At 48.8% G+C, this 21,273-nt stretch overlaps 1 protein-coding gene across 1 annotated transcript in view; it reads right to left on the bottom strand.

The window, feature by feature from the left end:
* The window catches only part of IGFBP2 (insulin like growth factor binding protein 2), a 30,305-nt gene extending 22,853 nt beyond the window's left edge, over nucleotides 1-7,452 (bottom strand). Inside the window, exon 1 of the mRNA XM_055290582.2 lies at nucleotides 6,868-7,452. Within this exon, the coding sequence (XP_055146557.1) occupies nucleotides 6,868-7,309 (442 nt within the window). The 5' untranslated portion in view covers nucleotides 7,310-7,452. The remainder of the gene's footprint in view (nucleotides 1-6,867) is intronic.
* Nucleotides 7,453-21,273: the final 13,821 nt, after the last annotated feature.

Here is a 21,273-nt window from a genome sequence, read left to right as displayed (position 1 = left end):
TCACAGCCACCCTAACAGGCACCCTGGGAAAGCGGTAAAATCATTGCTATTTTACCAACAGGGAACTGGCATTGGAGGAAGAGCCTTACTAACTACTGAGGTATTAAGAGATGGGGTTGCAATAGAACCAATCTCGGTCAATATGACAGCAAAGGCCAGGCTGCCTGCACCATCATCTGCTATCCAGCAGCTCTTCTCTCAAGAGGCCCACCCTGTGACCTTCTTGTCCCTCCTGACTGACCTCTGTATGCTGGCTACTTACAACTGTGAGGTCCCCAAACTCCAGGACTTGTGACTCTCCATGGAGTCAAGGGAATCTACATAATTGAAATCTGGCAGAAATTTACTGTGCCCCATACATCACCTGCATATGGCAGCTGTCCAGGAACAAAACTGCTGGTTGACAGGGTCAAAAGCTTTTCTCTGCCAACAGCCCAACTCCTTGCCCGGCCATGGAGGTAGAGGGGTGCAGTGGGAAGGTGCCCAGGTTAGCCTCTCAGCATTTTCGTATCGCTGAGTCACCCAGTGTCCACACCTGTGAAATGGAGGCAGAACGGCCTCCCTCGCAGGGAGGTGGAAGACAGGAGACAAAGCAGGCACAGAAGCCAGTTCATAATAGGGTGAGGACAGATGTGAGCACCATCAATCTCCTGGCGGCTGCGTGCCATCTCAGTGAATTGCTGGCCAGAGACAGGAGAAGCAGAGGGAACTAGAATATCTGCCAACCACGTCACCAGCTTCCCTCACGAATTCAAACATCATCTCCCTCTTCTATGCCTTGGTTTCAGCAGAAGCAGCGCTAGTGCTAACCCTTATAGGAGAAAATCCCCATTCCCTGGTCTATAGAAGTCCTTTCCCTCAAAGCCCAGTCAACCACCCTCCTCATTTAAGGATTCTAGTTTTTTCAAGCATTATAGTCTCCAGTCACCTACATAATATCCCTCTGACTGGACGGATCTCTGAGGCTGAGACCACTATATTTTCCACACCATTTTTGAGCCCCACCCACCTACCTAGCAAGCAGGTGTTCTAGCTGAGCCAGAGTAGGAAAGGCATGGAAGGGAGAAGTGTGGGAGAGGAAAGAATGGTCTGCAGGGACAAAGAGAACAGCATGGAGAAGGCAGGAGAAGGAAGAGGGAGTCGGGAACATAGAGAGAAAGGCTGAGACAAAATGCACTCCCTGGATACAGAGTTCCTTAAAAAATTAAAATAGGCCAGGTGCAGTGGCTCATGCCTGTACTCACAGCACTTCGGGAAGCCAAGGCAGGAGGATCACCTGAGGTCCGGAGTTCGAGACCAGCCTGGCCAACATGGTGAAAACCCGTCTCTACTAAAAATACAAAAATTAGCCAGGCATGGTGGCAGGTGTCTATAATCCTAGCTACTTAGGGGGCTGAGGCAGGAGAATCGCTTGAACTCGGGAGGCAGAGGTTGCAGTAAGCCGAGATTGCGCCATTGCACTCCAGCCTGAGTGACAGAGCAAAACTTGGTCTCAAAATAAGTAAATAAATAATAATAATAATACAAATAAAAATAACAATTCCCAGATACACAGACCCTTTGCAAAAAAAAGAAAAAAAAACAAGCTTTTTTCTTTTGGGTACAGTGTTCTAGTACGTGGGAAGGACCAACAACAAAAGCAGATGTGGACGTGGCCTCACAGCCCCTTTCTGTTCTGCTCCTCCTTCATTCCTTTCAGCAGCCCCCGTCCTGTCCTGCCAGGCATCGTAGGTATTTACCTGTTCTCCATTCCCTTTGGTGCAGAATTTTCAGAACTTCCTCATATCAAAATCAAACAGTTGTGGCCAGGTGCGGGGGCTCATGCCTGTAATCTCAGCACTTTGGGAGGCCAAGGCGGGCAGATCACTTGAGGTTCAGGAGTTTGAGACCAACATGGTGAAACCCTGCCTCTACTAAAAATACAAAAATATTAGCCGTGTGTGGTGGTGCATGTGTGAATTCCCAGCTACTCGGGAGGCTGAGGGAGGAGAATCGCTTGAACCTAGGAGGTGGAGGTTGCAGTGAGCCGAGATCATGCCACTGAACTCCAGCCTGGGCAACACAGCGAGACTCCGTCTCAAAAAAAAAAAGAAATTGAACGGTTGTACCTCCCATTTTCTATGGGTGTGAACAGCCCAGCTGAGAACCAACTGGAAGCCACCTCATGACTGGACCAGAGACCAATTCTTTCCAAGTCAGCCCTCAAAGGTCAGATAATGAGTGAATGGATATGCTCCTACTTTCGGGTAACCCACGGCTTTTTATTTTAATTTTATTTTATTTTATTTTATTTTTGAGACGGAGTTTCACTCTTGTTGCCCAGGCTGGAATGGAGTGGTGCCATCTCGGCTCACTGCAACCTCCAGCTCCCAGGTTCAAGCGATTCTCCTACCTCAGAGTCCCAAGCAGCTGAGACTACAGGCAGGTGCCACCATGCCCAACTAATTTTTGCATTTTTGGTAGAGATGGGGTTTCACCATGTTAGCCAGGCGGGTCTCGAACTCCTGACCTCAGGTGATCTGCCCACCTCAGATCTGCCCACCTGTAATTCCAGCCTCCCTAAGTGCTGGAATCACAGGCGTGAGCCACCGCGCCTGACCAACCCGTGGCATTTTTATTTTATTTATTTATTTTTGAGACGGAATTTTTTTGCTCTGTTGCCCAGGCTGGAGAGCAGTGATGCAATCCCAGCTCACTGCAACCTCCACTTCCCGGGTTCAAGCAATTCTACTACTTCAGCCTCCCAAGCAGCTGGGACTACAAGCATGCTCCACCATGCCCAGCTAATTTTTGTATTTATAGTAGAGAAGAGATTTCACTATATTGGCCAGGCTGGTCTCCAAACTCCTGACCTTGAGATCCACCTGCCTCAGCCTCCCGAAGTGCTGGGATTACAGGCATGAGCCAATGCGACCGTCCCCATGGCATTTTTATAGAACTAATTTCCAGCCTCTGAGCCTGAAGGAATGATTTGCCTGAAAGTCTTAAAGCTCAGTGCTAAAGTAGGCCAACAGTGAGAACTATCTAAGCCTCCCTCTTCCCTCTGCCTGACAGGAAACTCAACAGTCCACTTGGCCAAGAGCCATTGTGTAGGCAGACCCTCGGGAATACACCAGATGGGTTCTTCTCTCCCTCCAGGCTCTACCACCTATTCTAACCCAGAGATTCCGGTGCCCCATTTTTCTCAGATTTCTTAACATTGTTACATAGAATTTTTCTGTTCTCAAACCTTCCTCAAATATCTTGTCTAAAGAAGTGGGTCATTACCACCACACAAAGGGACTTATCACAGTAAATGTTTTGGACATATGTGGAAGCTGAGTAGGGAAATTTCAAACAAAGAAGACCCGGATTCCGCAGCTTCCTCAAACTGCAGCCCACCATGGGAAATGGCAACCCCAGGCGTCAGAAAGAACGCCACTTGCCTCACTGGTCCAGAATCTGTCGGGCCACACCCTTCAGAGAGGCCCTGCCTCCGAGACCCTGCCACACCCTGCTTGGTCTCCTAGACAGGCGCTTCCCCATCTCCTTCTTTCATGAGCAGTGGTGACTGGTGACTCAGGCAGCGCTGCTTAGCAGAACTACTGCTGGGAGTTCTGTCCAGATGGGGGGAGGGGAGGTGGAAGGTAGTGGTGTTAACAATCAGTGACAGTAGATCCCACTCATTTCCCTAGTCTATTTTACGACTTTGAACTCAGTATGCAAATTTATGCAAGACGAGATGCAAAGCAGTACTCTGAGCCAGAAGTCCCATTGCTTTTTCCCCCTTTTTTTTTTTGAAGCTGCACTGAACCACTGTAAATCAGTGCTCGCCTCTTCCCTCCTTTATTCTACCCCGGCAACTGCAGATGCAGAGCCTCCCCAGGCCCACCCACCCGCCTGCCCGCCTGCCTGTCTGCCCGCCCTGGGACTTTGAATGACTACACATTTCTATAGCACCTTTATACGTGCAGTGGGCCAGACGGCCACTCGGGCGGCCCCGCCCCTCAGTATAATCCCCTGCATTGTACACGGTAGGGAAGGAGGCTGGGGAGATACTGAAGGAACCGGTCTAGCCCAACCTTAATTCTGAAAGGGCCTGGACTGGCCCAACCCTGCTCCCTCCTCGACCCTGACATTTCTAGGCACTTCTGTCCACTCCACCACCAAACACATACACACGCTTTCAGAGTCCCAACTTCAAGCAGATCTCAGGGTCTCCTTTCGGTTTTTCTTCTAGGCCTACCCACCCCTTCCCCCAAGTCTGACTTCTCAGTTTCTTTGAACCAACAAGCCCCAGCCCATCGTCCCCGTGGGATACAGGATCACCACCACCCACTCCTTCCACCCACTGATGTGCCCACCCCCACCCCTGCATCCTTGCCATCCCCAGGAAGCCAGCAGCAACACAGCCCCTGAGTCCCGGGAACAAAGACAAAAGAGCTAACAGCAAAGCCGGAACTGCTGAGGTTCGCTGCCTCGAAATAAGAGGGTATGTTTAAAATTCTCAAAAGCAACCTGCTCAATGAGGAATGCAGGCTGGAGGGGGGTGCTCATTCTTCGGACGGGAGAGAAGAGGGGACGGGAGATGGAGTGGGAGGCAGAGGATTCAGTGCTAAGATCTCCGCTGGGCCAGGCCCCACCCAACGCGGACCAGCACTCTCCATCCAGTGACTCCAGTCTCTGCCCCAGCCTAAGACCCTCTCCCGCACAAAAGCCTCCAACCTTGACCCCTTTTTCTCCTGCACCCTTGCAAGCTCAGGCTCCTTCCCAAAGTGCTCCCCTCCCCCAGCCCGACTCTTTCTCAGGCACCCCTGACATTGGTCACTTCTTTTGAGTGCACCCACTCAGCTTCCAGCCCCACCCCCCACCTTCCACCCCTGCTTAACATCCCCTCTTCCCAGGCTGGTGCACAAAAATGCGGAAGGCGTCTGGGCACTGGGGAGGAGAAGGCAGCTGGGGCAAGCTGGCGGAAGGGAGTCCCATAACCAGGCAGAAAATCCAGAGTGACATTCTTCCCATGAACTCACCCCATTGTCCCTGGCCTCCCCTAACAACTCCCCCCCACCCCCTTCAGGCTCCAGGGAAAAGTGAATGGGAGAAAATCTGCCGCATCTGTTCCTGGCTAAAGACCCTAACCGGCTTCAGGGATTTGGGAAGTAGAATTGGTTTTCAGGCTTAGAGTGAGACGAACGAAGAGTAGAAAAAAAAAAAAAAAAAAGTAAAACGTTAAAGAAGGAAAGGCATCACACACTTTATTAAAACAGTCAGCAGCCAAACCATCCTATGAACTTAGAGGCCTTTCAAAAAGTTCACCCTGCTGAGGAAGATGTTTAGTTTGTCAGAGTTCAGCTCAGAAACTTCACAGCACCTCCCCGGTGGACCACGAGGGGTGATGAGGAGGAACGCATGACTGGGGGACAAGCACCCCGCAGTGAAAGGATTTCATGGGGGCTTTTTCCTTTTATTGTTACTTTCTAAGAGAAGCAGGAGGGAAGGGTTAACTTCCAGGCAGGCTAGGGAAGGAAGCGAGCCGAGGGAGAAGAAAGGGATTGAGAGGCTCCACTCAGAGGAAGCCCTAACTTGCTCTGTACTCCAGAGCAAAATGTGCTAGAGAAACAGAAGAAAGATTTCAACTCTGACCCCTAATTCCATTCTCAAGGAGAAGAGGGAAAAAAACAATAGCAGACCAGGAGAAGGGAGGCGGGTTGGTGCATGGGGTGGGGGGCTTACGAAGACCTCAGAAGCTAAAAAGCAAGCATTCTTCTTTTTCACTTTTTCTTTTTAAGTTTGAGAAACTTAGACCCACTTGCTTTTTCAACAACAGCAGCAGGCAGTGGACACATTTCACCACTGTCTCCAAGAGGAAAGAAAATAATTACAGCTTCCTCCCGACCACTGGGGCAGGAGGCTTTCGTAATTAAAAAAAAAAAAAAAAAAAAAAAAAAAAAAAAAAAAAGTAACCTCCTTAGAGCCTGGTTGTGTCCCTCAAATAAGTTTTTGGGAGGGATGAGGGCCCCTGAACAAAGAATATCGGGTCCCCATTCTATCCTACAGGAAGGGGTCCCTCAATTTAGGATAGGGGCGGGGGTGGGGAGGTGGCAACGCATCTCTCCTGCCTTTCGATCTGGGGCCCAGATGCGAAACTGCACAGCCTGGCTGCCCCCGTCCAGGGAACGCAGCCGGCGATCGGGCTTAAGTTACATTGATTCAGCTGCTAGGAGACCCCTCGCCTACCAAATGCCTCCCTTTTATTTTTCCATTCAACGTGGTAGCAAGATCCCCGCTCGTTCCCTATGGAGAAATGGTAGTGTTCGTTTTCATTTTTCTCCTAAGCGACTCATCCTACAAAGTACCAAGTCCTTTCTTTCCAACTCACAACCCCAGTAGAAGGAATGGTCCCTTGGGACGCCGGTGCCTCCTCCTAGCTACCTTTCCTCTTCCAAGGTTCCTGGTGTCACTGGCACCCCGCAGCCTCCGCCTCCCAGCAGCGATCCCACCAGGACCCCTGGGTCCTCAAGCAGTGCCCCAAATAAGGTTCGAGTTCCTACTCCCATGGATCTGACCACCGGCCCCCTTCCCAGCAAATCCCTCCTCCAGAATAGAAGTCTGGGTCCGTTCCACGCGGGTAAGACTATGGCAGCAGGGATGCCTTTCCTCTCCCCATTCATCCCCACCAAATGAGTCGCCCAGGGCTCTTCCACTTGTTCTAACTCCAGTTCCCCTCCCCAGGCCTGACTTCCGCGTCCCGCTCGCAACAGTCCCCCTTGATCTGGTCCAAGGTCTCCGCTCTGCCGCCCCTAAAACAGTCCGTGAGATCCAGCCGCCCGTCGGGCTTCCCCGCTGCCCTCCAAGTTTCTCCCAACTACTTGTTCCAGACCGCGTTACCTGCAACCTGCTCCGGGCTGGCGCCATACTCGGCGTCCCGGCGCTTCTCACAAGTGCCCTCGCCCATGACCAGCGCCTGCAGGGGCAGCTCGGAGCCCGGGTGGGGATAGCAGCGCAGCCCCTGGCCGCAGCGCGGGGTGTAGACGCCGCACGCCTCGCCCTCCAGCCGGGCGCACACCGAGCAGCAGCCGCAGCCCGGCTCCCGGACGAGCTCGGCGCATGGCATGCGGGCGCCTCCGGCCACCGCAGCCACCGCGGCAGGCGGCGCGACCGGCGGGGGCCCGCAGGCGGCCAGGCGCTCGGGTGTGCAGGGCGGGCAGCGGAACAGCACCTCCGCGCGCGCCCCGCCGCCGCCGCCACTCGCGCCCAGCAGCAGCAGCAGCAGTGGCAGCAGCGGCGGCGGCGGCAGCGGCAGCGCGGGGCAGCCCACTCTCGGCAGCATGCTGGCGGTCGGCAGCGCGGCGCGGCGGGCGAGCGAGCGGGCGGGCGGGCAGGTGGCACGGCCCTGCGAGCGCGGGAGCCGCCTCCTCCGCTTCTTCCTCCTCCCTCGCCGCCGCAGCCGGGTCCTAAAGGGCCGGCTTCTCCCCGCCCCCTGCCTTCTCCCCTCCCCCTTTTGGAGACCACTCCCTTCCCCCCGACACTCCCTCGCGCCGGCAAGGGCGTGCGCGCACGCCTGCTCGCCCACCCTTGCGTTGGCCACGGGCTCTGGGGGTCCCCTGCTCTTCCCGGGCCACGTCCCTCCGCACTCTTCTGGCCCTGAATCTGACTACTGGAGGAGAATACAGATAACTCGCGGGTTTGGGTAGGACCGGCGTGGCGGTGGAGAAGAGCGCGTGCTTTTGTCTGCTCTCAGTTCAGTTCGCGAGGACTTCGTTTGCGCGCTTCCCATGTGGCCGGCACTGGGCTAACCGCTGGGGAACACAAAGGACATAAGGCACCGTTTTGACCTTCAAGTAGATTTCAGTCGGCTCACACTAACTCCTTCCATCCTGGGGTATCACCCGCCGCTGACACGTGGCTTGGAACAATGACTTCTTGTTGGGTGGGTCCTGCGAGTTTCTGACCCGTCTAGACCAGGCGAGACCCAAACCGCCCCGAATGGTCTTAGTGACTATTGCAGTTTTCCAAACCTGGGAGCTCGTGACTACAACCTATGAGAACCCTAAGTGCAATGCTCCGCAAAACCTGCCCCCTTCCTCTGCCCTAGACCCCCTCCCTTCTCCGCCCGCTAAAATAATCCCTTAGCACTCTGGGCCCCCACCTACAAATCTCGAGGCACTTGTTGCAGGACAGATCCCAGAACACCCAGTTGCAGGGGTCCTGGAGAGGTCAGATCAGCTCTCCAGGTGTGACAGACCCGCTCTGGGGTAAGGCCATTTATGGCTGTCTTCAGTAATGCAGATGGACAAGCATGACCTCCTTTTATTGTTCTGTTTGATTTACTGAGTCATCTACCCAAGCTGCCCCCAACCCCCATCATTCCAGGCTGGACTCAGCCATAATCATCAGCCATCTCCTGGGGTGTGACCCTAACAAAGACCCCTGTCACAGAGATTCCCTGGGTGAGAGATGGACCATTAAGCTGCCTCCACCGCAGGTTTAATCTCCCTATACCTCAGCGCCCCTCTTCCCCAACCAGACCCCTCCACTCTGGCTCTTTCTAACTTTAAGGCTCAGAGCCTGTTTGATTCAGTTCAGCTAGTTAACCCAATGGCCACCTGGCTCTGAAGGTGACCTAGATGCCTCCAGGAAGGGAAGTTCCTGGTCTTAAGACCCTAAGCTGGGAAGAGTTACGGGGAAAGACTTTGGTAAGATAAAAAATAAATAAATAAATGTTTATCAGAGGCTTTGAAGAAAAGAAATATTTTGGTAGAGAGGTGATGTGGTGGTTGAGGAAAGGGGAGTTTCTTGGGTGAGTCGGAACTGAAATTGAAGCTTGTAATTTTGTAATTCTATCAGAGGAAATGGACGGTTAGCAAGGGCACAGGCAGAGCGATCACCTGAAGCAAAAACACAGAAATGCGGCCGGGCGCGGTGGCTCACACCTGTAATTCCAGCACTTTGGGAGGCCGAGGCGGGTGGATCACCTGAGATCAGGAGTTCAAGACCAGCCTGGCCAACCATGGCCAACATGGTGAACTCCTATCTCTACTAAAAATACAAAAAATAGCCGGGCACGGTGATGCACGCCTGTAGTCCCAGCAACTTGGGAGGCTGAGGCAGGAGAATCGCTTGAACCCAGGAGGTGGAAGTTGCAGTGAGCCAAGATCGCACCACTGCACTCCAGCCTGGGTGACAGAGTGAGAATCACTCTCAAAACACACACACACACACACACAGAAATGGGAAAATGAGTTTGGGGATCAGAAAGTCCACTTCAGCCAGAGGGCAGGATGCTTGCAGAGAGCAGCGGGGGAGGCAGGAAATCCAGTTGACTGTGGAGCTTTGGCTTAATATGCTGGGCAGTAAGGATACCGCATCCATGTTTGAGCAGAGGGAGAGACGGACAGAGCTGGACTTCTGGAAATCAGTAGCACTATGTAGAGTGCCGATCTGAAAAAAAAAAAAGAAGAAGAAGTAAAAAGCACTATGTACAGTGCCAATCTGAAAAAAATAAAAATAAGAAAGACACAGGAAGGATCATGGTCATTCCACCTTCATTCTCCCTGGTGTCTCCTGCCTGCTTTGTAACATGTTTCTGTTGGTCCCACCCACTGAGCTCCTACAGAGTAGGGACAGGGTCTAGCACAACGCTGTCCAATAGAAATCTACTGCAAACCGCAAACGTGAGCACATGTGCAACTGTAAATTTCTGGTAGCCATATTAAAATATAGTAAAAAGAAATAGGTGATATTTATTTTAATAATATTCTTAATTTGGCGATATATCCAAAATACTATCATTTCAATGGGTAATCAACACTAAAATTAATGAGAGAGTTAACATTCCTTTTCTTATACTAAATCCTCAAGTTCTGATGTGTATGCTATACAGCACATTTTAGTTTGAAGTAGCCAAAATTCAAATGCTTGATAGCCATGTGTGGCTACGTAGCTATCAAATTGGACAGCCCACAGGTCTAAATACTGCCTGGCACTAGGTAGGCACTCAATAAATATTTGTTGAGTGAATGAAAAGTACAATCTCTCAAAATATTCCTGGCAGGGCCCCTCATTCTCTTTCTGTCTTAATTGCAATGCCCAGGAGCTGGGAATGAAAGGCTGTGATGAGTCTATTAAGAGGCTAAGAGTGGCACTCATTCATTCATTCACATGCAGCTACTCACTTATCTTTTGGGATTCATTCTCTTTCCACCTCCTTTTAAAGTTCTTGATCTTTTAGCCAAGAGCAGTGGAGATGAGCAGGCAAAGTGAAGCTGACTTGACAAATGCAAAGTACTCAATGATATTTCACTTTCTAATGAGCCTGGAGGCCACACCCAATTCTTTTCTCCTAGTTCCCAGGTTAATGGCCAGTTTTACCCTTCCCCACCCTAAATACACGCAAACACGTAACAAAATAATCCCATCTTTTTAAGGCTTTTCCTAACCTCTCCTGAGCCTCACTCAAAATCCCACTCCCCAAAGGCCAGCTGCTACAGAGGCTTGAATCACAGAGCATCCTCAATCCATTGAAGCCTAGAGAAGTAGGGGGACTCAGCCCAGAACCCAGAGCTGGTTACTGGCTGGCCTACGACTTAACCATTTTGCCTATTACTGTAGGCCCAGGGCTAGAACAGTGTCTGCACAGAGATACTCAAAGAATATTTGTTGAGTGAATCCAGATTCTCCACTCCTTGTCTCTTGCTTTGCCCATCACATTGTTTCTGGATCATTCTTCACTTTAGATTTCTCATGAGTCCTCTGCAAAGGTATGTCCTCAGGCTTGAGAGCCTGTCTGTGCCCAGCAGTGAGGATTGGTTGAGAGATGGGGACAGGCTAAGACTGGTTTTCTCCCTTCCCCTTAATCCCTACCTTTTTCCATCTCAATCGCGTTTTATAAACCCTACCCTTATATGGTTTACCGTAACTAGGTACCACCTGTACTATTATTTACATAATTTTTTTAAAGTAAGGCAATTCACTCTTTTTTTTTTTTTTTTGCTTACGATCATTTTTAAAAGAAATTTTATGTCACTACCATAAATGGAAATGTAGTATTGATGACCATCTATAGATGGTAACCATAAAACACAATGAAAACAAAACAATGTTATTTGATTCGAGCTGGATATTGTTGCCTGCTGAAGCTTCTGAAGCTGGCACACTCTTCCCAATTTAAGAAGGATGAGACAATTTAGAAGAAGCATTCAGGTCAAGTCAGACCCCAGCTGAGATTTTCTCCACTAAGTCATCAGGAGAGGAATGTTTTTAAAAATATTTTATTGACATATACATGCAAAAAAGTAGATAAACTAGAGGAATATCCACAAATTGACCACACCATATAACCAGCTCCCAGATCAAGAAGAACATTGACCAGGCACAGTGGCTCATGCCTGTAATCTCAACACTTTGGGTGGCTGATGGAGGAAGATCACTTGAGCCCAGGAGTTCAAGACCAGCCTAGGCAATATGTGAAACCCCGTCTCTACAAAAAATAAAAAATAAATAAAAATAAAAATAAGCCAGGTGTCACGCATGCCTGTAGTCACAGCTACTCAGGGGGCTGAGGTGGGAAAATAATTTGAGCCCAGGAGGTCGAGGCTGCAGTGAGCTGTAATTATGCCACTGCACTCCAGCCTGGATGACAGAGTGAGATGCTGTGTAAATAAATAAATAATAAAGGAAAGAACGTTAACAGCATATGGAAAACCTTTCATGCCCCTGCTGGTTATTATCCCCATGCCCTGCAAGGGTAAACATTGTCCTGACTTCTACTGGCATGGATGAGTTTCCACATAAATGAAAACTTACAATAAACAGTTTTATTTTTATTTTTTTTGTTTTTGGAGACAGTCTCGCTCTGTTGCCCAGGCTGTAGTGCAATGGTGTGATCTCAGCTCACTGCAACCTCCACCTCCCAGGCTCAAGCGATTCTCCTGCCTGAGCCTCCAGAGTAGCTAGGATTACAAGTGTCTGCCACCATGCCCGGCTAATTGTTGTATTTTTCATATGGAACCAAAAAAGCGTGCAAATAGACCAAGCAATCCTAAGCAAAAAGAACAGAGTCAGAGGCATCACATTACCTGACTTCAAACTATATTATAAGGCTACAGGAACCAAAACAGCATGACACTGGTACAAAAACAGACACATAGACCAATGGAACAGAATAATGAACCCAGCCATAATGTTACAAAGTTGAGAAAATAAGCAATGGGGAAAGTACCTAGTCAATAAATAGCGCTGGGATAGCTAGCTAGCCATATGCAGAAGAATGAAACTGGACCCCTACCTCTCACCATATACAAAATTGAACTCAAGATGGATTAAAGTGTAAGACCTCAAACTATAAGAATTCCAGAAGAAAACCTAGGAAACACCATTCTGGACATCAGCCTTGGGGAAGAATTTATGACTAAGGCCCCAAAAGCAATAGCAACAAAAACAAAAATTGACAAGTGGGACCTAATTAAACTAAAAAGTTTGTGCACAGCAAAATAATCTATCAGCAGAGTAACAGAATGGGAGAAAATATTTGCAAACTATGCATCTGATAAAAGTTTAATATCCAGAAACAATTCAACAAGCAAAAAAGCAAATAACCCCGTTAAAAAGTGGGCAAAGCCACTTCTCAAAAGAAGACAGACAAGCAGCAAATAAACATATGAAAAAATGCTTAACAACACTAATCATCAGAGAAATGCAAATCAAAACCACAATGAGATACCATCTCACACTAGTCAGAATAGCTATTATTAAAAAGTCAAAAAACAACAGATGTTGGCAAGGCTGCAGAGGAAAGGGAACGCTTATACACTGTTGGTGGGAATGTAAATTCGTTCAGCTACTGTAGAAAGCAGTTTGGAGATTTCTCAAGGTACTCAGAACTATCACATTACTCCGTATATAGCTAAAAGAAAATAGCCAGGCGCGGTGGCTCACGCCTGTAATCCCAGTGCTTTGGGAGGCTGAGGCAGACGGATCACTTGAGGTCAGGTGTTCGAGACCAGCCTGGCCAACATGGTGAAACCCTGTCTCTACTAAAAATACAAAAATTAGCTGGACATGGTAGCATATGCCTGTAATCCCAGCTACTCGGGAGGCTGAGGCAGGAGAATCACTTGAACCCGAGAGACGGAGGTTGCTGTGAGCTGATATCAGGCCACTGCACTCCAGCCTGAGTGACAGAGTGAGACTCCATCTCAAAAAAATAAAATAAAATAAAATAAAAAGGAAAGAATATAAATTATCTTACCAAAAAGACACATGTACTCATATGTTCACTGCAGCTCTATTCACCATAGCAAAGACATGGAGTCAACCTAGGTGCCCATCAATGGTGGACTGAATAAATAAAATGTGGTATATATACGCCATGGAATACTACGCAGCCATAAAAAGGATGAAATCATGTCCTTTGTAGCAACATGGATGCGGCTGGAGGCCATTATCCTAAGCGAATTAACACAGGAACAGAAAACAAAATACCACACGTTCTCACTTACAAGTGGGAGCTAAACACTGGGTAATCATAGACGTAAAGATGGCAACAACAGACAATGAGGGCTACTAGATGGAGTGGGACAGAGGGGGCAAGTGTTGAAAAACTAACTGTTGGCTACTAGGCTCACTGCCTGGGTGATGGGATCATTCATACCTCAAACCTCAGCATCACACCACAAACCCATATAATAAACCTGCACATGCACCCCTTGAATCTAAAATAAAAGTTGAAATCATATTTTAAAAATTCCTCCTATTTTATCATACATACATTAACCCCACTGCGAATAGCCCACTGTGAATAAAGAAGGTGTTCAACCAGAACTGGTAAATTGAGAAAAGATGGAAAGTGCCAATTGTTGGCAAGGATAGGAAGCAAGTGGAACCTCCATGTACTTCCGATAGGAGTATACGTTCATACATTTACTTGGCAAAACTTTTTAGCTCTGTCTACTAAAGCTGAACACATGTGTACCCTATCACCCAGAAATTCCAGGTCTAAGTATGATTACAGGTATGAGCCACCACGTCCGGCCATCATAGTTTTTTTTTAAAGATGGGGTCACTATGTGTCACCCTGGCTGGAGTGCAGTGGTTATTCACAGGCACAGTCATAGCACTTTGTAGCCTCAACCTCCTAGGCTCAAGTGATCCCCCTACCTCAGCCTCCCAAGTAGCTAGGATTACAGGCACATGCCACCATGGATGGCTCATATACTTTTTTTTTCATGGGGGAGTTTTGAGTTTGAATTTTAGTTGTTGTTTCGAGAGGAAGGGAAGAAGCACAAAAGGATAAGAGCATTGCTTGAGCAGAGGAAATGTCCTCTAGTTTTTATACATTCCCCTGGGATTTGCCAAAGAGCAGCACAGCCTCCTCCTTGGTGAACCCTGAAACAGAATGAACAGGGGTGAGGACCTCTGGCTTTTCTGACCCAGCTCCTTGGTAAGAAACTCCCTAATGGAAATCTGGGGAACATCATTATGGAAAAGATGAAGAATGGAAAAATGTGCTGTGGTGAAATTAAGGCTGGGGCTGCATGCTCTGTGGTGACTTTCTGAACAAGCATCAAGTGCCAGGTCAACAACTCGATCAATCGCTGTCATCATCTTTGTCTTCAGAAAATCTTAACCAAGCGCCTCCTCCCAGATGATAGATTAGGCTTTGTATAGCCGTGCCATCTGGAAGTTGCTGGTCAGGTTGGATGACTCCACAGTGACCAAATGGAAAGGACACAAAAGAAAAGAATCAGAATCAGAATGTGGGCCCTGGAGGCAGGTAGGAGTTAAGCAAAAAAGGGCCTTGGGACCAAGCTGCTTGGATTCATGTCCACCTCCTCTGCTTACTGGCTATGTAATTTGGGGCCAGTTTTTTAACCTCTCTCAGCCTCAGTTTCCTCATCTGTAATAAGGGGATGATAATAGTACCTGTTTCAGAGACTCGTTGCAAAGAGTAAATTAGGCTGGGCACTGTGTGGTTCATGCCTGTAATCCCAGCACTTTGGGAGGCTGAGGCAGGTGGATCACTTGAGGTCATGAGTTCAAGACCAGCCTGACCAACATGGTAAAACCCCGTCTCTACTAAAAATACAAAATTAGCCGGGAGTGGTGGTGCACGCCTGTAATCCCAGCTACAGGGGAGGCCAAGGTAGGACAATCACTTGAACCCTGGAGGCAGAGGTTACAGTGAGCCAAGATCGTGCCACTATACTCCAGCCTGGTAAATAAGAGTGAAACTCCATCTCAGAACAACAACAACAACAACAAAACAGAGTAAAGTAGGCTGGGCACAGCGGCTCATGCCAATAATCTCAACACTCCGGGATGCCAAGGCAGAATTGCTTGAGACCAGGAGTTCAAGATCAGCCTGGGCAACACAGCAAGACCCCATCTCTACAAAAAATTAAAATTAAAAAATTTTCCAGGGATGGTAGGGGGTGCCTGTAGTCCTAGCCACTCAGGAGGCTGAGGTAGGAGGATGCTGGAGCCCGGGGATTCAAGGTTACAGTGAGCTAGGATCACAGCACTGCACTCCATCCTGGGTAACAGAGTGAGACCCTGTCTCTAATTTTAAAAAATAACAAAAATTTTAAATAAGAGTAAATAAAACAAGGTGAAATCCTTAACCCACTGCCTGGTATGCAACCCTCAGCCAAAGATAGTCCTGCCATTATGATTGAATTAGGCACGTGGGAGGCGCCTATGTCTTTTGGCATGGTGCAGGAGTAGGGTATGATGTTTAGAGTTCCTCAGTGTGAGGTCAGGAAATCACCACGTCTCTCCCTCTGTAAAGCTCGGAAGATGTTTGCAGAGGAAGGAGAAATTCAAAGGGACTGCTTGGTTGGAAGGGATTGGAGTTATTCCCCAAAGTGTAATGAGGCAAGAGAGGGAGAACTGGATGTACATTGCTTCCAGCAAGTGTGCTCAAGAGTAACAGAAAAGTAACAGAAAAGAAATAGAAGAAACCAGAGCACAGCGTCCTCAGAAGCCTGGAAGAAAGTATGGAAACCAGCCGTGGAGATTTGGAATCTTATCCGCAGTATAAGTCGAAGGCCTGGCTCGTCTGCATGGCCTAGGTAACAGGCAGGGAAGTGCAGTGACAACAGGAAGAAAGGAACAAAACTAACAGCGATAAGTCCGTGCAGACACTTTTACAGGTGCTATTTCATTTAATTCTTACAAGTGTCAAATGATGCTTAGGTAATTTAAGTGACCTGCCCGTGGTCATCCAACTAGTATGCCAAAAACTTACCTTTCCACTACTTCCAGGGGAGCCAAGAAACGACAACTCTAATTCAGGACCTACTGCCAATCTCAGGGTGTGTGGCCTTGGGCATGCTGCGGCACTCTACTCAATTTCTCTGAGTTTACTCAAGTTCTTCTGAAGGATGAAGGCATTGGACTGCATGTTCTTAGGCACTGGATGAAGGAAAGGATGACTTACAGAGGCAGTTTAGTGTGATTAAGAGCAGGGATTCTGAAGCCACATGACCTAGGCTCAAGTCTTGGTTCAAACTACTGTGGTAGAGCCTGCTGATGTTCACCTTTATCCCATTCTCTTTTCCTTCCTTCACACACAGAAGCTTAACTCACACAGCCACAAGTGACTAGTTGTGGGCAGTGAGCTGTGAGTGAGGTGAAGTGATGTGTCACTCCCAGCCTGAGGCAACGGAACAAAACCTACGTGACTCCTCAGTTTCTGTCTTCTTCATGTTTTAAATGGTGAGGCTACAATATGGCAGGATCTCCACCAGCCTGGATCCTGAGTGACTGTATGGATTAGAGAATAGAGCCTCCTGCCTTGAACAGCTAATGAGTGTAAATTAAACCTCTGTTGTTTTAAGCCATTAGGATTTGAGAGGGTTGTTATTGTAACATAGGCTAGTCTATCCTGACTAATGCAACCATTTACTAGCTGTGTAAACTCGGTCAAGTTTCTTTTCTTTTTTTTTTTTTTTTCTTTTTTGAGCTGGAGTCCTGCTCTGTCACCCAGGCTGGGGTAAAGTGGTATGATCTCGACTCACTGCAACCTTCACCGCCTGGGTTCAAGTGATTCTCCTGCCTCAGCCTCCCGAGTAGGTGGGACTACAGGCGTGCACCACCACGCCTGACTAATTTTTGTATTTCTGGTAGAGATGGAGTTTCACCATGTTGGCCAGGCTGGTCTTGAACTCCTGACCTAAGGTGATCTGCCTGCCTTGGCCTCCCAAAGTGCTGGGATTATAGGCATGAGCCACCCCGCCTGGCCTACCCAGCCAAGATTCTTAACCTCTCTGTGTATCAGTTTCCTCATCTATAAAATGGAGACACTGATAATACCTACCTCATAGGGTTGTTGTGAGCATATGAATAACAATATTTTACGCACTTAAGACTTAAAAACAACAGCTAAAACATTGAAGTACTATGTAAGTATTATTTATCACATTTATTTTGTAGGATGTTTTTCCAGTAGCAATAGAAATTGTCAGTTTCAATTAATATTCAAACATGTAACAGTAGATCCGAGTTTGCATCCTGACGTTGCCACTTGCTTGTTGGATGAGTTCGAGCCAGTCGTCTGACTTTTCCGAGCCTCTGTTTCCTTATCTTTAATGTGAACAATAATGTCTACTTCAAAGAGTAGTTGTGAGGGTCCTGTGAGCTCAGCAGCTGGCATGTTGTAGGCTCAAAAAAAAAAAAAAAAAATCCAGCTGGGCGTGGTGTCTCACGCCTGTAATCTCAGAACTTTGGGAGGACAAGGCGGGCGGATCACAAGGTCAGGAGATCGAGACCATCCTGGTTAACACGGTGAAACCCCATCTCTACTAAAAAAATACAAAAAATTAGCCAGGCGAGGTGGTGGGCGCCTGTAGTCCCAGCTACTCAGGAGGCTGAGGCAGGAGAATGGCATGAACCCAGGAGGTGGAGATTGCAGTGAACCGAGATTGGCCACTGCACTCCAGCCTGGGTGACAGAGCAAGACTCCGTCTCAAAAAAAAAAAAAAAAAAATCTCTTCTTGATTTATATTTTGTAGGTAGGGAGTTTGTGGTGATTCTCCTCTAAAAAGGAGATACCAAGGCACAGAAGGGAAAAGTCCAAATCTTCTACTACTAGAGGAAGCTTTCCAGACCAAAGCAATGGAACCCCACCTGGGACTAACCAGATGGCCACCCTCATCCCCTATTCCCCTCACAGCCCACGCTGCCATTGCCTTGTTCTCATGACCTTTCCAGTATAACAGACCATCCCAAAGTTTAAGTCTTGAAACAGCCATTTATCTTACTTCTTGTGGTTCTGTGGGTTGACTGGATTCAGCTGGGCAGTTCTCATGTGGGCTGTTTCATGTAGTTATAGCAGACGGTGTCTGGGACTGGAGTCATCATCTGAAAGCCCAGCTCAACTGACACCCAAGAGGGCTGCACACTCCCCTGGGGGCAGTGGGTGCCGGCTGCTGGCTGAGAGCTGAGCTGGCTGGTCAACAACAGCACCTGCATCTGGCTTCTCCTGTGGCTCAGGTGGCTCAGAGCATGGTGGCTGGGTCTGGGTTTTGAGAGGGAGTGTCCCAAGAGTGAGTGCTCCAAGAGACCAGATGGAAGTTGCAAGTCTTTTTTTTTTTTTTGAGACGGAGTCTCACCCAGGCTGGAGTGCAGGGCATAATCTCGGCTCACTGCAACCTCCGCCTCCCGGGTTCAAGCAATTCTCCTGCCTCAGCCTCCTGAGTAGCTGGGATTACAGGTATGCGCCATCATGCCCAGCTAATTTTTGTATTTTTAGTAGAGACAGGTTTTCACCACATTGACCAGGCTGGCCTTGAACACCTGACCTCAGGTGATCCACCCGCCTCGGCCTCCCAAGTTGTTGGGATTACAGGCGTGAGCTACTGCGCTTGGGCCCAGAAGTTGCAAGTCTTTTTGGCATTAAGAAGTCCCGCAGCATCACTTCCCCTACATCCTATAGACACGTAGAATGTCAGCCCATGTTCAAGGCGGGGAGAAATAACGAGTGGGACAGAGATATTGTGGAGGCCATCTTTGGAAAGGGTAATTGGCACAGCATCCACACCTCCTCACTGACGGGACATCTGCATAGAAGCCAGGCCTTGTTCCAAGGAGTTGAGGGGCAACTCCACTCACCCTTGTCTCCTCCGACTGCTGGTCATTCCCTGGGAAGCAAGGGACAACTGCTGCTCTCCAGAGGCAGGCCAATTTGGATAAATGGGTCAACCCTCTACCAGGCCAGGAGTCCTGCCCAGCTTCTGGGGCTCACAGTTTTACAAAGAGCACTATAGACAGAGCTCCAAGCCTTGGGTAGAGGCGCTTCCCATTAAACACATTACAAACAAATAGAAGTTTTTTCCCTCCCCTCTTGGAAGGTTGTGTTGGGGTCAAGGAGTTGTGGAAATCCTTGATGGCTCAGGACAGGGGCCTTTTGCAACTGACGGAAAGGGGTGTTGAGCAAAGCATCACTCAGCCAGAATTTTCTAGATTAGAAGTTGGCAAACTTTGGCTGTAAAGGGCGCTGTGGTAAATATTTTAAGCTTTGCAGGCTTCATGGAGTTGCAAGGACTCAGCTCTGCCATTATATCCCAAAAGCAGCCAAGGGCAATATTTAAACAAATGAGCAGGCTGTGTTCCAATAAAATTTTATTTACAAGAACAGATGGCGGCCAGGATTGGCTTACAGGCTGTAGCTGGTCCACCCCTGCTCGAGGGCGTCCTCAGTTTGAGAGAGCAGATTTTCAAAGGCTTCCATGCCCAAGAGATAACATAGGGCCTGAAGTATCACTTCCCAGCCTGCATCCAACCAACCCCCATTAGAGCAGCCATCCATGTAACCCCAAGAAAGCCCTAGAATGCCTGTGAGAAAGGCCAGCTCCACAAATGTCAAGTTCTTTATGAGGGTCCCCACTCCCTCCCAGGATTTCAGGGTGAGGTGTTCCCAGTCCCCAGCGTCCCCAGAGGAGAATCTCAACCCAGCCCTGGCCGGGCCCTGGCAGCCCCTCTCTGTTCAGTCAGGACAAGATTCAGACGTGCACCCTGAGACGTCCTGGAGAAAGGAAGAGAGGCAGGCAGCAGAAGGAAGCAAAGCAGATGCTGCGAGAACAGGCCTGGGAAAGGTTTCAAGCAGAGTGCAGCATCTGTGGACAATGTGAGCAGCGCTGCGGCCTCCATTGGACGGCCCGCCCCCTGCTTCCTGCTGCAGCTTTTCTTTCGAGGAACGAGACTACATCTGTTTGGCGATATTCTATTTGGAATCATTAAATAAATCTTTCAGGCCTGGCAAACAACAGCCCATCTTATTCCAGTGGGGGAGCTCCTGAAACGCAGCAGACTTCTTAATCCTAAATCTGTCTGCTAGCTCCCCCTCCCCTCCAAGCAAATCCCTGCTCGCCCCATTCCCTAGCCAGCGACTTGGAGAAAGACGGCATACTTACCACCTTCAGCTCCTCTCAACACTAACAGATCCTTGTTTTGGAGTCTTCATGTTTACTTTTTTTTTTTTTTTTTGAGATGGAGTGTCGCTCTGTTGCCCAGGCTGGAGTGCAGGGGCACAATCTCAGCTCACTGCAACCTCCGCCTCCCAGGTTCAAGCGATCCTCCTACCTCAGCCCCACTAGTAGCTGGGATTACAGGCACACGCCACCATGCCCGGCTAATTTTTGTATTTTTAGTAGAGACAGGGTTTCGCCATGTTGGCCAGGCTGGTCTCGAACTCCTGACCTCAGGTGATCCACCCACCTCGGCCTCTCGAAGTTCTGGGATTACAGACATGAGCCACTGTGCCCGGCCTTCATGTTTACTTTTAGTATTATTGTACTTGGTTTCTCTCTTTCAGTAGCTCAATAGTCTTAGCCACACAATACTGTCTGAGCAAACTTGTCCAGGCCCCCACAATTATCTCATCTCCCTGTTACCCCCACCCTCACCCTCCTGAGGCCACTGAGAAGCAGGCAAAGCTAAACAAATAAAGGATGGAAAGCGACCCAGCCAGCATTTCCAAGGGCCTGGCAATGGGAAATTACAAGCTCACTGATCAGCTTATCTTTACACCTCACAGACACCAGCCTGCCCCATAGACACACAACACACACACACACACATGCACACACACACACACCCCTCAGAGGCATATTGCAATGCTGGCTACAGACCCTGTGTGCCCAGCTGTGCACACAGCCGTCTCCCCTTCCCCGTCTCCTCACTCCCTTACCTCAATGCAGCAGACACTCATTGCCCTAACTCCCCTTTTCAGGAAGTCTGTTGCCTCAGCAGAGAGTCATGACATGGAAAGCAAGAAGTTGCTGTAGGCACATTTGA

Source organism: Symphalangus syndactylus, chromosome 8 (genome assembly GCF_028878055.3).
Source record: "Symphalangus syndactylus isolate Jambi chromosome 8, NHGRI_mSymSyn1-v2.1_pri, whole genome shotgun sequence".
Lineage (NCBI taxonomy): Eukaryota > Metazoa > Chordata > Mammalia > Primates > Hylobatidae > Symphalangus > Symphalangus syndactylus.
This window is presented reverse-complemented; position numbering and strand designations above follow the sequence as displayed.